General features: G+C 38.6%; 1 protein-coding gene across 5 annotated transcripts in view; it reads right to left on the bottom strand.

Moving 5' to 3' along the window:
- Positions 1-11,320, bottom strand: part of Mios (meiosis regulator for oocyte development) — a 31,665-nt gene extending 20,345 nt beyond the window's left edge. For 2 of the 5 annotated variants that reach the window (XR_012445137.1, XM_074064691.1), the window contains exons 1-4: positions 11,184-11,320; positions 10,290-10,386; positions 7,155-8,488; positions 6,745-6,843 (exon numbers count right to left, since the gene is read on the bottom strand). Coding sequence is in view for 4 of the 5 variants with exons in the window: in XM_074064691.1 (XP_073920792.1) it covers positions 6,745-6,843; positions 7,155-8,448 (1,393 nt within the window). In the remaining variant the exon portion in view is untranslated. Of the gene's footprint in view, positions 1-6,744; positions 6,844-7,154; positions 8,489-10,289; positions 10,387-10,698; positions 11,003-11,183 lie in introns of those variants that run through there. The other 3 variants (XM_020165945.2, XM_074064692.1, XM_074064693.1) reach the window with 3 other exon arrangements.
- Positions 11,321-18,370: the final 7,050 nt, after the last annotated feature.

The raw sequence follows: 18,370 nt of genomic DNA on the forward strand, positions 1-18,370 counted from the left end.
CAATCAAGGCAGTTGGTTCTAATGATTTCACTGTAAGATGCTACTTGGTGCCACATAATTCAAATGTTTTACCCTCAAAATTGTCACTATATAACTACTTTTTTAGCAGAAAGGATTTTCAGGATAAACTGAATCATGAATTAGGCAACATGAATGTCTGTACTACAAATTTCTTTTATTATTATTATTACATTTATGTAATTATATATCACAATCATACATTTGTAAACAACCAGATCAACAGCAAATAGATAGGCTTTTACTTTTACTTTGTTTTTTAGCAGTACTGGGATTGAACTCAAGGTCTTTTGCTTGCTAGGCAGGAGCTCTGTCACTTAAGCCATACCACCAGCCCTAGATATATTTTTAAAATTCTTAATTCAGGAGAGGGTGAACTTGTTCAAGGTATACTGTAACCATGTATGGAATTGTTACAATGAAATCCCCTCGTATTATTAGTGCAAGATAAATAAAAAAATACTTTTAACTTAAAAAAAAATTCTTAATTTAATTTGTTGGTTATAGGCAGAATTATAAGTAAGACGCCATGATTCCTCCCCCTTGGGAACTGTACTCTTGTATAATCCTCTCCCCGTGAATGCAAGTAGAATCTGTGAGTTGCTTCTAAACGATAAAACATAGAAGAGGTGAAACAATTTTATACATGTAGTTAAGTCCTTACCTAGTTAACTTTGAGTGAATCAATGGAGAGTATCCTGTGTAGGCCTGACTTCATCAAGTGAGCCCTTTAAAAGAGGATCTAAAATTAAGAGGGAGCTGTCATGTTGGTGACCAAATCTGTGAAAAGGCCATGTAGGAGCTAAGGTTGGCCCTTGGCTATAAACCACAAAGAAAATAACTACTTTAGTCCTATAATTGCAAAGAGGTTTTAGCCTCTTAGCCTCTGGCTATTGAATCCTAATCATCCTGTGTACCACATCCTTTCTCTTCTTTCCTTTTGGTTAATATGAAGGTGTGTACCCGCTTATCTAAAGCCAAATCTGTGCTCTGGATCCCATTCCCTCCAATTCCTAGGAATTTTGCTTTACCTCCTCAATGCGTCTTTAACTCACAGATGTTGAATTCTGCCAACAACCAAATAAATCTGGAAGAATACTGATGTCTAGAAAGAAATATAGATTGGCCTACACTTTTATTTTAGTCTTGTTATACCCTGAGCACAGGGCCCAGCTAACCAGGTCAGATTTCTGACCCATGGAAATAATGACCCATAGAGATAATGCATGTTAAATAAACTAATACACTGTCCAAAGTTGACTAGCTATAATCAGTCTGGTAAAGGTAGACGAAAATTTGTAAAAATAAAATATTTAAAACATAATCAGTTATATATATATATTTTTAAATCATGTAGTCAATATACTTGGAAAGAATAAATATACTACACAGCAAAGGCCTAAACTCTCCACAATACTTATTCATACTTTTAAATAATTTGTGATTGTTATCTTCATGTTAGGTATAACAAGTCTAAAATATTATTCATGTTAGTATATATTTTAAACTACTATCTGATTGCTTTAGGGAAGTTTCAAGATGAGTTATTGGTAAAATTTTAGAAATTCAACAATAGTGAGATAATTATCCTTGAAATAACTTTTCTTTTTGGTGGTGCTGGGAACTGAACCCAGGGCCTAGCACATGGTAAATAGGTACTCTACCACCAAGCTACATCCTCAATACCAAATTACTTATTTTTAAACTATTCTTAAGGTATTGTAATTTTTGCTGCTCAGAGATCTTCTCGTAGCTTGAAAACCATGCTATGGGTAATTAAGGCTATCAAAGAAGAAATACAAAGTTATCATGGTTTTAAATATATCATTATATTACATAAATTTTTAATGATCTCTAAAAAAGCAGCAAAATCTATTTATTATATTCAATACTGAAATAAATTGTTTTTCATGAATCTGAGATTGCTCTTAACAGACCAATGTCTTATTATTGTTTGCAAGGAAAACAAGTTTACTTAAATATTAAAAAAAACAGGTTTAAAAATTTTGTTTCAAATCAGCAATAGTATGCCATTTGTATAATTTGTGGCATATATATAATAAAGCAATAAAATAATCCACTGTTTATAACAACACTTTGGTGTTTAAAAAAAAGAAAAGAAAAAACACAATGGCTGGAGGTGTGGGTCAAGTGGCAGAATGGCTACCTACCAAGCATAAAGACCCAAGTTCAAACCCCAGCATAGCAAAAAGCAAAAGCTCAGCAATTTTGCTCCTCGAAGTCAGGACAAGTTCTCTACATCAGAGTTTAAGTATGAAAAACATTCACATCATGTTGGATGGAAAAATGGGCATCCAAGATTTATTTTACAATCTTTGGTTATGTTAAAAGGAATTATTTACACCTATTGATAACACTGTAAGCATGGGCTTCCTCCAATCAGAATTTAAAGATTCTAAAATCAATCCCATGTTGAAAACAAAAATAAAGCAACACAAAGCACCCCCCGATATTCCAGATTTGCCCCCTACTACTACTGAATTACCATTTTATCTTCCTTTATGTGGTCTAATTTCTTGAATTATTTATAATTGTTTTCATTTCTTCAATCTACTCTAAATTTCTAATCCAACTGCAATTTGCTATCCATACCACCAATGAAGCTCTTTTTCTTATTCCTAAATCAATAATGAGTACTTTTTAATTCTTGCCTTATTTGATGGGATCTTAAGCATGGAGCACTTAACAACTGACTTCTCTTTTCCCTCATTCATATGAATAAATGGCTCTTTTGGTCTTTCTCTTACTTCTCCCATCACTCCTGTCTTCTTTAAGCCATTTCATTCTATTCTTACTCTGAACAGTTTCATCTATTCCATCAAATATCAGTATTTCTCTCTAATTATATTCCTCCCATGAGCTTTGCAGTCATATCCCATTGCTCACTGGACATCTCTAAGTAGCTATCCTGATTTTTTTTACTTTGCTCCAAAATAACCTTTTTCTTTTCAAACATACTCTTTCTGGGTTATTCCTATCTAACTAACTGGCACCAAAACCAACTAGTTTCTCAAGTTAAATACATGTGTGCTATCTTTGACTTTTCAATATTCTCTATCCCTTTATCCAGTTAATTACTAAATTCTGTCCCACTCTCTTAGTTTATTCTCTAGCTGCTCTACCACTGACCTTGGTAAGGACAGTATCACTTCTTCCCTGATTACTATAGGCTTCTACCTCATATCCCTGTATCAACTTTGATTCCCCTTCCAATTCATTCTACACAGACTGACAATTCTAAAAGAAATCTAATTCTATCACTACTCTTTAAAATCCTTCCTTGGTTTCCTCTTGTTACAGGATGATAAATCTCCCTAAAACTGTAACACAGATTCTAAGTCTGTCCTGAGTTTGCCCATTGCTCATTTTTCTAGCTTCCATTCTTTTCCTCCTGCTCTGTTACAGCTATACTGAATGTGCTGTTTCCTCTGGCCTCACTGCATATGCTACTCCCTGTATGGACCTTTTTATTGCCTCTACCTCCAGGTAAAGGACACTTCTCATCCTCACTACCAGATTAGAAATTCTTCTTATATATAACATCTGTTCTTCATGTTATAACTGCCTGTTTACTTGAACATAAATTCTCCAAGAATAGGCCTGACATTGCTTTTGTCATGTCTTCTTCATGAGGAAAGAGATTTACTTATCTATGATAATTTCTGCATATAGTGAGCACCTGATAAATACTTGCTGAATGTAAGAACTTACTTCATATTATAATTGTGAAAGTTAAAGTAACATAGGGAAAACAACTATCATGATGTTTCATTCATAATAAGCAATATTATGTTACCAAAATTAAAATTTAGATCTGTGCTATAATAAACATGTACAACAGACTACTGAGGGCAAAATGGCTCAATGTATTGACTCACTATGTGTTGAATTTTTAGAGCTACAAGTAGAGAAGAAGGTATGACTGGACAGGATTGGAGGTATTACTAGATAAGGCAAAAGACTGAAACCTAGATGTCATCTTTGACAGTAATTTCTCTAATGAACAATTTTTCTTTCATTTGGATAAAGATTATTCTGACTCAAGGGTGAAACAGTTTGTCTCTACTGCACTAGAAACATAGAAATATTCCAGTTTTCCCTTTTGGTTTTCCTCAGAGGTAGTTTATTGGCTTTTTTCTAAAATACATCACAAAATACCGCAAATAATTGAATACAGATTAACTAAGAATGCAATGTGGTCTGACCTACTATATAGCTAAAATACTATACATTTAATAAACATGGTACTTAATTATTTGCAGTAGAGGTTCTAAACTCATAAACCATGATATTCAGGTTCACTGATGGGAGTTATTCAGTATGTCTATCTTTCATCTATGTTAATTTTAAAAAGCAGTTTCTAACGAACCTCATACATTTTATTTCTTATAATAAAGGGTACTTTTTTGGTGAAGGAATAATGGGAAAACACTAAAATAGATTAGATAAGCAGTCTATTACATCTGCCAACAATGGGGGACCAAAGTAAATGAAGCTTCTTTTAAAAATAAACTAAACTGATGCTCCGGCACCAATGACTCATGCCTATAATCCTAGCTACATAGGAGGCTAAGATCAAGGGGACTGAGGTTTGAGGCCAGCCAGGGCAAAAACTTCCTGAGACCCATCTCAACAGAAAAAAACATGGCGTGGTGGTGCTCGCTTGTCATCCCAGCTATGGCGGAAGCATAAAATAGAAGGATCACCATCCAGCCTGGCCTGTGCAAAAAATGAGAGCCTGGAGGTGTAGCTCAAGTGGTAGAGCACCTGCTTTAAAAGCAGGAAGCCAAGTTCAAACTCCAGTCCCACCAAAAAAAAAATGTGAAACCTGATCTCAAAAATAACCAGAGAGAAAAGAAGGGGTAGCTCTAGCAATAGAATGCCTGCTTAACAAGTGCAAAGCCCTCAGTTCAAACCCAAGAACCACCACCAAAAAAAATCCCAAAAAAACAAAAAAACCCTACTATGCTAAATATAAGTTTAACTGAAATGCTTAACAAACACTTTTTAAAATACATTAATTTTGTATTTTGTATTACTTATGCAGCAATGATGCAAGTCCTGTTTTTAAAAAAGTACACTGGATTTACTACTTGTACTATGGCTTTGACTAAATCATGTAAACTCTTTTTCTAGCAGCTTGACTTGGGACAAAATTCAACTACCAAAAGCTACAGAATGAACCCTACCTAGATAGGGGAGATAATTATAATAAAACCCATAATTCAATTCCAACAATAAGAATAAGAACACTTGTTTAAAGCAGTTAACAAAAAAATAAAAATTTTTTTTGGGGAGGGTCACTTTTTATTCTTAATAGTTTATCAACTCCATCACTACATTAATTAATTCATTTATTCATCAAGGACTTTCAGGTATTGCTTCTTCAAGTTAGGCCATACATCATGTCACATCATAGTTCTTATGTAAGTAAAAAGGGGTTTCCTTCAATTAGACCTTTTTAGTTTGGGGGGTTTTTTGGTGGTAGTGGGTTTGAACTCAGGGCCTCCAAGCACTCTATCACTTGAAACTTAGGCCATGCATAAACTCATTTTGCTTTATTTTTCAGATAGGGGTGGTGTTTTTCCCTGGGCTGGCTTCATACCTGATCCTCCTACCTCCATTGCTTGAGTAGCTGGGATTATAGCATGTACCACCATGTCTGGCTTTTTTTTTTTTTTTTTTTGGTGGAACTGGGGGGCTGAACTTAAGGCTTCATGCTTGCAAGGCAAGTACTCAACCACTTGAACCACACCTCCAGTCCATTTTCCTCTGGTTATTTTGGAGATGGAGTCTGTCAAATTGTCTGTCCAGGCTGCCTCAAACCTTGATCCTTCCGATCTCAGCCTCTTAAGTAGCTAAGATTGCAGGAGTGAGCCACCAGTGCCCAGCTGGCTTGATTTTTAAGACAGGGATTTGCCTCAAACAACAACTGTCCTGATCTCTATCTCGAAAGTAGCTGGGATTACAGCCATATACCACTATGCCTGATCATTTTACTTTTTGTTTTCAAGTGGTAATGGAATTTGAACTCAGAGCCTTATGTTTCCTAGGCAAACTCTCTATCACCTGAGCTAGGATTAAAGCCTTGTTTGCTTTTAGGTATTTTTCAGATAGGACCTCATGCTTTTCTCCACACTAGCCTCCAACTGCAATCTTCCTGCCTATGCCTCCCAAATAGCCTGGGATTGCAGGTATGAACCACCATCCACAGTCTGTTTATTGAGAAGGGGGGTGGGTCTCACTAATTTTTTGCTCAGGCTGGTCTTAAACTGCGTTCCTCCTGATCTCTGCCTCCTGAGTAGCTGGGATTACAGATGTAAGCCACTGCACCCAGCCTAATTTAGTTTTTAAAATGTAAAATGTTGTGATAAAATTCAAGCTAACAAGTGCATCCTATAAATCGTCTTGCATAAGGCCTAAGTGGGTCTTTAAGTGACATTGAATAATAAATGAATACATTTAAGAAAGTCCAAGTCACCTCAAAGAAACAAAACTCCCTTCAAAAAAGGATTTGGGATATAAAGACAATTATGCATTTAATTCAACAATTTACTAAAATATCTAATCAGAAACCAAACAAGAAAAAAGGTATTTATGTACACAATCCTGAAATAACTAAATATAATGTCAACAAAATAATTGAGGACAAAATACAAGTACAAAAGTTATAAATGTATTTGAAAAAAAATGGGATTTTCTTACCCAAAGATGACTTTACTATTGTTTTAATTCCTGCGTAAACCAATGATCCTTTGCTGCCTGGAGATTTCTGATCCGTATCTTCTGTATATTGCTTCATAAGTATTTAAATGCATAGGAAATACTAGTGATGATGCATAGCAAAATCTTTTAAAGCTAAATTTATTTTGACCAGAAGCCAATTCACAATAGGCACTGATGTAAATAAGGTTAAGTTCTATACTATACACATTTTTTTCCTCTTACACAATCTACAAAGCATTATTTCAAGCGTTTTAACAATTTCACCTCTTAATTTTAGTATTACACAACCTACATTTGCATATAAAACATTCAGCAGAGTTACAATCTGACCTTTCAGCAAACTTCAAGAATATTTCTACCTAATTTACCATACAAAATGCAAAGGATATAGTGCAGAGTATACCAGAGTGACTTGAGCTGTGGATCTTCATTTCCAGCTAAAATGTGATTTCTCCATACCAGTTCTGTATCAAGTCCGTACCTCGATAAAGCTCGAAGGCGCATTTTTGTTGCTATATCTTTTTCTAAAGAATTATCATTGTCTTCTTCTGCACATTCATACAAATGGCGACCGCAAGCCCACATTAAAGATGTAATTGGGCTCCAGGCAAGAGATATCCTTTCAAAAACAGTGAAGTCAGACATTGTTCGGTTGGGAGTTACAACTATCATTCGATTTTGACTTGTTGGATGCCATGCAAAGGAGGCAATGTAATTGTCACAAGGTTGCACACTTCTTTCAATTATTGTGGGTTCAGTTTCATCCCCAATAGGAGTGGGTGTATGCTGCATATCATACAACCTAATAATATTACTATCCCTTGTTAAAGTGGCAAGCAAACCTGTCCTAGTTGGACACCAGGCTACCTTTGTTAAGGGCTTTGGTTGCTCAGTCAAAGTCAAAACTGGCTTTTCAAATTTTCTAAGATCCCATATTGCAACCTGACCTTCATAGAAGGAAGCAACTCGATCATGGAAGTATGGGTCTACTGTCACTCCCTGAACAGCTTTTGTGTTTACAAACATCTTTTGGCTAGTATTCCGGAGATCAAATATGGCTAGATTTCGATGCATTCCAGCAAGGAGAAGTTTCTGGTCTCGTGGAAGCCAACAAAGGGAAAGACAAGCATCATTCTGTCCTAACTCATAAAGTGGTTTTGTTACTAATAACGTTGTTTCAGCCTCACCTGCTGAGAGTCTCACTTTTTCCATGGGAACAATATCAGGAGTATATTTGCTGCAGATGTCCCATATTAGCACTGAAAAGTCAGCTCTGTGTTTATCTAGACCTGCAGCAAGCCAGTTACTATCCAATGGATTCCATGCAAGGGTATTGCATTGTCGTGCATGTTTTGGAACAAATTCTTTTCCAATCAAATCTTTGAACTTTGAATTATGATCTTGACCAAGACTTGTAAGTACAACTCGACCATTTGCTTGTCCAACTGCTAGGAGACATTCAGGATCGTAATTGAGATACCATGCAACACATTTCATATAAGGTGTATCTGAATTTATTGATAATAATGTGGCTGCAGAGTCTTCAGATAAACGTAAAGATCCAGCTTTGAGTTCTGAATTCACAGTAGATTCCACATGATAAAGGCTCAGTTCTGAGTCACATACCACAAATCTATCAACCTGGTGTGGTGCCCACAAAATATCAGGTTTGGTACCGCTCATGTTTACTGATGCGTTCAACAAGTCCAGTCAGGTCCATTCACTAAAAGTGTTTAAAAACAAAGAAGTTAAAATACCAAGAAAATATAATTCTTAAGTTGAATTACTGAAAAGTCAGGAAATTCTCTGGGCAAGTACCCTCTTTTTCAGCACGTTTGTATTCCCTCTCTTCATCTTCCACAAATTCAAGACAAGACTGACTGATAAACGAGAAAGAGCAACCACTTCCTTAAACAAAAGTGAACTGTAGAAATCTGAGAACCACATACGGGCTCTACTTCCCATGAGCAATTATCTTAATTATACTGTTACTAATACCTTCAACTTAACCTAGGGTTATAATAACTTCAGTGTGGTAGTAAATTAGTAAGTATCATTCCTTTGAAGGAGAGAAAACTTAAAAGCATTGAGTCATGTTCCTAAGCAATAGTTAGAACAGCACTGTCCAACAGAACTTTATTCAATGATAGAAATGTTGTACATCTGTGCTAATTAATATAGGTGCTCTTAGCTAATGTGGCTAACGAGTATAAGGATTGTGGCTGGTTCCAATGCACTTAAAAATATTTATATTGCTGTCCACAACATCTGATTACAATAACTCATACAAATATCACAGAACTTGAGAGATAGAAGGAACTAACAAATACTCATTCTGTGCGGGACTAGAGAGAAGACCAGATGTTCCGGTTCTTGTGCAAGGTCAATTTCTAGAGTATCACAGAGAGAAAAGATCAGCCCAGTGTGAAATACGAATGCAGGGCATCCTGCACATTTCTATTATAAAAAAGTTTAAGATTGTGACAGTAGAGCTTTAAACTAAGGGCTAACCATTCTAAATGCTAGATCCCATGCTACCACATGGGCTGTAAATTATGACGTTAGCCCTGTAGAGAGAGATGCATCTATAACCACCCTTTTAAGAAATCTAATATACAATATAGATGAACACTTGCTCATGAACACAAGTAACTAAGAATCTGGGGAAGAGTGAAGAAAACAATCAGGACTCAGAAATCTCTCAGCCACTCACTAGCTTAGACTCTAACAAACCCCTTAAATACACCGACTGAGCCAGAATCTGATTTCCTCCTCTCAAAATTGTGAATCAAGTGAAATGAGTTCTTTGCTTCACACAGACATGAGCATCACCAGCATTTCTTTTACTTGTACTTTTTTATTTTTGGCGGTACTGAGGTTTGAACTCAGGGCCTGATGCTTGCTAAGCAGCAGGCACTCCACCACAGAGCCACGCCTCCAGCCCTCACTACCATTCTTTTATTTATTTATTTATTTTTTATTCATATGTGCATACAATGTTTGGATCATTTCTCCACCCTTCCCCCCACCCCCTCCCTTACCAGCCACCCTACTCCCTCCCTCTCCCCCCCACCCCCTCCATACCCCATACCTCATACCATGCACAAACTATTTTGCCCTTATTTCTAAGTTTGTTGTAGAGAGAGTATAAGCAATAATAGGAAGGAACAAGGGTTTTTGCTAGTTGAGATAAGGATAGCTATACAGGGAGTTGACTCACATTGACATTGATTTCCTGTGCATGTGTGTTGCCTTCTAGGTTAATTCTTCTTGATCTAACCTTTTCTCTACTTCCTGGTCCCCTTCTCCTATTGGCTTCAGTTGCTTTAAAGTATCTGCTTTAGTTTCTCTGCGTTGAGGCAACAAATGCTATCTAGTTTTTTAGGTGTCTTACCTAGCCTCTATCTCCCTTGTGACTAGCATTCTTTTAAACAGCTGTGGAAGTTAATGTTTCCAAATGGAGGAGACACTGAAAAATAGGGGGTGGGGTTTGCAATAATTACAGCTTCTATTTAGATCCTCACCTTCAAGTTTAACAAGTGCTCACTTCCCTTCAATGGTTTCTCAGGAAAGGAAAGGCATGTTGAGTCTGTGTTCATCCCCGGAACGTCTACAACAGCACTACCCAACAGAAACAGAAACATATGACTGAAATTCTTTAGCAGCCATATTTTAAAAAGGAAAAATAAATGGAATTAAATTTAAAAATGTATTTTATTTAACCCAACTTATCAATAATATCAGCCTGTGAACATATAATCAATATAAAACTTAAGGCCTTTTACATTTTTTGTGCAAGTCTGGGAAGAAATCCGATGTGTATTTTACACTAATGGCACCTCTCAACCCCACGTGGCTAATGGACATAAGTCCAACACAATAATACAAACTATTCCATCACATGCTTTTTTTGTTGTCGCCTACTTTTCTTACCATTACTGTACAACGACAGCCGTTTCAAGAAATTCCCAGTATCACCACCTTCAAGATGCACTGTCCATATTCAAACTTTCCTTAAAATAAGAGTTATTACAAAGACCCGCAGAAGCGGTCATCTGCTAAGCGACTTAGCGAAGCAACGGGTCCTTAGCGGAGTCCCCTGAAGGACCGTCCATTGCTTGCGTCTGAGAACCCGGGTGACAGGCCCTTTAACAAATTCAGGGTGCCCCGAGGGCCGGGCCCGCGGCTGTTCCGGGTGAAGCAGGAAGCACGCTGCGGACACCTGGCGGAGCCTCGCGTCCGGCCGGGGACGGACGACCGCCCCGGGCCCGGAGGGAGAGCCGCCACGGCCCGGCGCGGTCCTCATCCTGCCGCGCGGATCACGACCTGTCCCGAGGCTCGGAGGGCTGCCTCGCCCCGCCGCCCGGGTCCCCGGCGCGACAGAGAATCGAGACGCGGCCGGGCCCGCAGTCACTGACCTTAGGTGCAGCGCAGCTGCCGCGCCGCCGCTTCCGGCCTGGACACCGCCCCTCCCGCCGCGGGAGCCGCGACGCGGGCAAGATGGCGGCCGGGCCGCGCGGCCCGTGACCTGGGCCACCGGCCGGGAATGGACCACACCTCCGCGCCCGAGCCTCGAAACCCGAGGAGTCCTCGCCCGCGAGCCCCGCCCTCCCCTCGCCCACGAGCTGCCCGCCCCGGGGCGGGCCAGCTGCGCGGAGGCCCCGCCTTCCCCGAGGCACGCCCACCGGCAGGTCCCGCCCCCGGGAGCCCTGTCCCCGCCTCCGCGGGTGGGTGGGGAATTGGTTCTCAGGGCCGGGATTTCCCATTTACGGCCTTGCGCACAGTTTTTAGTTCACTTGATCAGTTTTAATCTCTGTTAAATTGATGAGCGATGCAATAGAAAACCCGGGGTTTGGGGGTCATGATTTATTCACTCTTTGTTCATTCCACAAACAGGTGTTGAGCACAGCGTCGGAATGCTGGGGATATGGGAGTGAGTAAGAGGTCAGGGTCGCTGTAGAAACCCGCAATGAGTGATGCTTCTTAAGGTTAATACAGTACTACACTGCAGAGCCACCCTCTCGTGCTGGGTGGGTAGATCCGGAACGCTTTCTTGAGGCCACTAGGCTGAGATAAGAACCATGAATATGGGATTAGCAGGAAAGGACACAGGGCAGAGGAGGTTGATAGAGAAGAGACTTTGGGCTGAGAGAGAGCAAGTGCTAGGTCAGGAAGGAGGGTATAGCAGTGGGAAAGCAGTACTTACAGTAGCCCCCACAATTTTCTGTGGTTTTGCTTTTCTGGGTTTCATTTTCCCCAGGTCAACCAAGGTCTGAAAATATTAAATGGAAAATTATAGAAATAATCTACACATTTTAATTTCTGAATAATATGATGAAATCTCACTGGTCCTGGTCGGTGCGGCCCAAAACATCAACCAGCAAACCTAAGCTGTATATTTTATCTGCCTGCCATTACTCACTTAGTAGCCATTACTCAGTAGCCCTCTGAGTTATCAGATCTGCTATCCCTGCTGGTGTTCAAGTAACCCTTTCTAGTAGCCTAATGCTATATCCTAATACCTGTATTATTCACCTCACTTCATCTCATCACAGGAATAAAGGTGCATGCACTACAACAAGATATTTAGAGAGACCACATTCAAGTAAACTTTGTTATAGTACAGTCAGCCCTCCATATCCTCCAGCTCTGCATCTGCAGTTTCAACCAAACACAGATCAAAAATATTTCAAAAAATTGTCTATATTGAACATGTACATTTTCCTTGCTATTATAAATACTACAGTATAGAAATTATTTACGTAGCTTTTATATTGAATTAGGTTTCATAAGTAATCTAGAGATGATTTAAAGAACACAAGAGTATGTGCATAGATTATATACAAATAATATACCATTTTAGATAAGGATCTTGAGCATCTGCAGATTTTGGAGTCCTTGGGGAATATTGTATGGATGAAGGAATGGGGAGAGATTAAGATACTGTAGTAGAATGATAGTGGAAATCAGTTTAGTGAATTTGGCTGGACTTTATCCATCCAAATGGAGGACAATGGGGAAGTCATTGGAGATTTTTAACCAGGGGAGTGGCAGTTTTTCCACAGAAAGCTGGAGGGATAGGGTACCTACCCAAATGTGAAATTATGGAAACCAAAACTACCAGTGACATGAAGAGTGGGAATGGAAAGAAGCAGGCTGCTTGGGGGGTAATTTAGAAGGTGAGATGAGCAGAGCTTGGTGATTGACCAAGTGAGTGACAGACAAAGAGGATTTTAGGTGTGGCTCTCATAACTGTGTGGTGCTGCCACAGGCATTACAAATCTGGCTCAGAGATTCTCTTCAGGTGGCTGAGTCATTCCTTCTCTCTTCACGCTTAAGAATGTGTGGTCTTGTGCTTGTGGTGGTGACTGACATAAACCGCATACGGAGCTTAGTTCTCATGGTCTACCAGGAAGATTGATTTGGTAAGAGGTGGACAGTGTTGCCTTTTCATCTCTGCCATTTGGAAGAATGAAGACAGGAAAGTGGTGCATAACTGGGGGAATATACCACCGGATTCATCCTTCATAACTACTCTGCCAATAGTCTCAGTTTTGGCTGTGTCCCCAAGTGCCCACACAACACCTCAGCTGGGTACATCTCTGCCTATCCATTCCTGCTATCTTATAGCTAAGGAAAACTTCCTTGAAGCTCAGGAGATGACTTTACCTGCCACTTCAGAAAGAAAATTAAAACCATTAAGTAGGAATCCCCACAGCCTCCTACGCAGTCCTCTTTCTCTCCTCCTTCATTTACTCCATTCTTCTAGTTAACATAGAGGAAGAGGAAGGACTCCATATGCTTCTCTCTTCTGTGACCTGGTCACATCAGTTTTCTCTTCTCCTGTAATCTTTACCCTCTCCATTTCAACTGGCTCTTACCTTCACATGCTCAAGTCACTCCCATTCTCTCAACAGACAGGACCATCCTTGCTCTCTCTAAACTCAATTCTGTCTCCTCAAAATTTACTCCATTCAAATTTTCATGCCATTTGTCAAGGTCACCAATAACTTCTGTGTGGCCAATTCCAATGGCCAAGGCTTCACACTTGCAGGTGTGACACTCTTGACAACTTCTTCTCCCTTTACTCTTTTTACTTGGTTCCATATCATTAGTCTCGTCTTGTTTGTCTTCAGTCTGTGTGAATTGATTGAAATGTTATCTTACCTCAGAGCCTCTGCACTAACTGTTCCCTCTACCTAGAATGTCTTTAACCAGAAATCTGCATGAGTCATACTCTACTTTTTCAAACCTGTGTTCACTTGTCACAGTCTATATATAAATTACTCCTTTCTTCTGCTTTTCTTGTTATCACTTACCACAACTTCATATACACAGTTCACAGCCATTTCTTCACTTGCCCATAGTTACCTTCTTACAGAATATATGCTCACATGTCCAGTGTGTTCATTCTATTCATTCATATTCTCTCTCTCTTTCTCTCTCTCCTTTTCTTTTTTCTTTTTCTTTTTTTTTGAGACAGGGTCTCACTTTGTTGCCCAGGCCTGAACTTGAGATCCTCCTTCCTCCACCTTCTGAGTGCTGGGATTACAGGTATGCACAACTACACCTGGCCCATCTTTTTCTGTTTAGTAAGAGGACATACCTCTACTCCTCACGTTTTAGCAAGGCAATTGATGACCCAGTTAAAGAAGATATTCTTTGGCCACCCTTTCAGATAGGTGTAGCTATATAAAAAAGTTGCAACTAATGAGACATGAGTAGAACTGGATCATACCCCTTAAAAAGGAAACTTCTTGCCATCCACCTGCTCTTCTCTCTTCCTGATATCTGGCAAATGTCAAAAAGAAATACAGGTTAGAAATGAAAGCCATGTATTTAAGAAGGACAAAATTATCTTTAGACTAAGTCCCAGAATAATTTTGGGAAACGGAGGCACCTTTTCCTTTAGGTCAACTGTAGACTTCTGGACCATTACACAAGAAAACATTAACTTTATTGTTTTAAAATTCATTTTGGACCTCTTTGTTGTAGTGGACAGGCCTATTCCTAAACTAATGCACAAGGGATTTTTCTGCTTTATTTTCTGCTTATTCACCGGGGTCTAAAACAATGCATAACACAGAATACATGCGGATAAAAATCTTAAAACAGTATCTTTTCCTCCACTTAATGTCATTTTCTTCCCTTCCTTTACACCCAAGCTTTGTGAAAGTATATTCTTTCCATGTTTCCACCAGCTCCTTATTTGGATAGGTGACACTTCTCTCATTCCTCTTGGAAACAAATTCCCTTTGAGCAATTCCTGTTATATTCCTAGTGGGCAGCAATCTTTTAGTACACATTTTGCATTTCTTCCCATACCTGCTGCATAGTAGATATTCAAGAAGTATTTATTTAGTTTGAAAGTGCCTTATATGTGTTGGAAGCACTAAACTATATCAGAGGATTCGACTGACCCATCAGGTTTATAGTGGTTGTCTTTACTAAACATGCATTGTATGATGGATTTTGCAATTGCTGGCTGCAGTTCCATTTTAGTGTTTTCTTTTTTTAAATTTAAACTTTTATGTTCTTAAGGGGGACATTCTGTGGAATCCATGGCTGGTTATCCCACTCTTTTTACTTGTCTGTACCTGACATCAAGATTTATTCTTAGATAAAAGCTGAATCGGTATTTAGCTGAAATTAAGCCCTGTAAATATATGACATGGCTTTAGTAATTTTGTCATAGAGGTTACAGATGATAAAATCTAAAAATTTATATCACTGCATTTTAAGACAGTAGTCTTCCAAATGAAGTTTCCTTGGAGCTAGGGAAGTAGCTCAGTGGAGAGCACTTACCCTGGTTTGATCTCTAGCACTGGAAAACAAAAGTTTTCTTGCATACTTTCAAATAATTTTTTATGGTACTAAGGTTTTAACTCAGGGTTTTGCACTTACTAGGCAGGTGCTCCACTACTTGTAAAATTTTGAAATCAATGTACTTCATATATTTTCAGGGTAACATCTAATATTGTTATATTAAATTCACATTTTTGCCACACTTATGATTTCAAATACATTTTAAGTATTTATATTGTAAATAAACTGCTATATTACATTTTAGATAAATCCAAAGAAATTAAAATACATTAGTAAGAAATTCTATCATTGTTAAAAAGTTTCGTGACTGAACTGTTCTTTACTTGTAGAAAATTTCTTATTGTTGTTTTTTTTCTCCTTAAACTTGTATTTCCACTCTACTTTCTCCATCTGGATTATTTGCTTCATAAGCAATTACATAGCATCTACCACATTCCAGATATTTTACAATGTAGATTTAGCTAATATACTATCTCAGGTTGGGTTTCCTGGGAACTGGATTCCAAGATGGAGATTAGGATGTAGGATATTCCATAGGGAGTAATCTTGGGATCCTGGCCTATGGACGACAGGAAGGAGAGGCTGGATTAGACAGAAGGAGAAACTGAGCTGTGATGCAATACTGATGATGGCCTCATCAATCCAGGGAAAACTCTGGAACTGGACTGGTCTTTAGAGTTGTTCTGAGCTGGGGCCTGGAAGCCAGGTCTTTGTACTACCTCACTGATATAGATGTGTCATTGGTTGTGAGCTGCCCCACCAAAGAGGAGTGATTTTGAGTGAAGCAGTTTCCTCAGGCAAAGCAGTTCCCACAGAAGGCTGACAGCTAAGGTCTGTTTGCTGGAGGAACTTCCAGCAGCTGAATGAGTTATTCATTACTGACAAGGGTCTGGAGGTACATCACTAAACTACCACATCTTCATTAAGGCTTTATGAGGATGATAACTATTATTTTTCACATTTTACAGATGAGAAAACTGAGGCACAGAGCAGTTAAATGAGTTATGCAAGATCACCCGTTTCTTAAAGAGTGGAGCAAGTATACAAACCTAGACAATCTGGCTCCAGTATTGTGCTTCTGATCATGAGCCCTTGCATTATAAAATGGGATATCCATTCCAGCTAATTCTGTGCAGCCATTAAAAAAACTTTTAAAGTAGGCATTGGAAAACTTTTTTTGCTAAAATTTAGATCGTAAATATTTTCAGCTTGGCAGGCTATTTTACCCGTCATAGCTACGGTAGTGCAGGAACCATCATGGATATTACCAAGACAAATAGATATAGCTATGTGCTAGCAAAGCTTTATTTATAGGAACAGGTGGCAGGATGGGTTGGTTTGCCAACTTCTGAATTAGAAAATTGTTTGAAGACATATGGTTTATTGTTACAGGAATGAGATAATACTGAATGGAATAAGCATTCTGATGATCCTAACCTTATCCTAACAGGAAATTTTTTTTTTTTTTTTGGTACTATGGGGTTTGAACTCAGGGCATACTATTTGCTAGGCAAGCATCCTACTACCTGAGTCACATCCCTAGGCTTTTTTGCATTATTTTTCAGGTAGGGTCTCAGGCTTTTTGCCAGGGGCAGGCCTCAGACCCTCCTACTTCCACCTTTTGGGGAGCTGGGATTGCAAGCAGTTACAGGTGATATTTTAACAGATTTTTCTGTGTGTTAGGTTTAAAATTATTATTGTTGGCTTCATTATACTTTTCTGTTTTCTACAATAAAAATGTAATTTTTATATTACAACATAAAAATATTTTTAATGAGAAATAAATGAATGCTGTTTGAAAGATCATAGCTGGATTATCGCTGGAGGGTGCTAAATTCCATGATAACTATATCATAATCCTAGAACCACAAAGTTAAGGCAGAAATAAGGCTTAAGCAGCATATTGGGTGGCCTAGTTAACTATTAACTAGGAATAGTTTTAGGGGGACAACTGTACCATGGGCAATGCTAGCATTTCCTACTTTGCTCATTGCTTTTTCACAGGATTTGTTCCATTTGTGGGTAATTTGGCTTATCTCTTCTGATGAGCACTGAAGTACTAAAGTAACAGCTATCAAAATTAATATCAGCCTAGCTGGGATCTGCTTGAGCCCTAGAACTACAGGGGGTAAAAATGACTATTAAATAGGCACTGTTAACCCGGGTGAAACCACACCAATTTATTGTCTGGTCTCTACCCCTCACTGCACAGGAATTGAGTAAATCATATTTGAAACTTGGAAACAGATAATGCGACTAAATTCTTCCAGTCTCTCTGCTCTCATACCTGTTGCCTTAATTTAGATCTCTATGTGGCCAGATTGCTCCTCCTGAAGCATGCCTCAAGTGACCCTTTACTTAGAACTCTTTGCTGGTTATAAAACTCCTATGTCTGGACTTCAGATGCTAGTATGATGTTTATGAGAAAGACAATTTGTATTTTCAATGAATAATGCTAACTGTAGAATTATCTAAGCCAGATGAGGCCCAAAGCAATTGTATATGCAGTCTTCTTTTGGTAGTAAAACAAAACCAAACAAAATACATTCCCAGAGCCAAGACTACAAGGTAGACATAATCAGATTGAAGATAATGAATTTAGAATCAGATTCATTTTGAAGAAAAGATTAGGTCTTAACAAAATCAAAGTTTTGGAGATTTTTAAAAAAAGTTATCAGTATGAGCTTGTCCCCATTCTGGTCTAATATACTTTTCTCCCTTGATCCCTTAGCCCATGTGAGCTTCAGGGCACTAAATTGTTCCTGATTACTTTTTCCAC

The sequence above is a fragment of the Castor canadensis genome, chromosome 2, assembly GCF_047511655.1.
Source record: "Castor canadensis chromosome 2, mCasCan1.hap1v2, whole genome shotgun sequence".
Taxonomy (NCBI): Eukaryota; Metazoa; Chordata; class Mammalia; order Rodentia; family Castoridae; genus Castor; species Castor canadensis.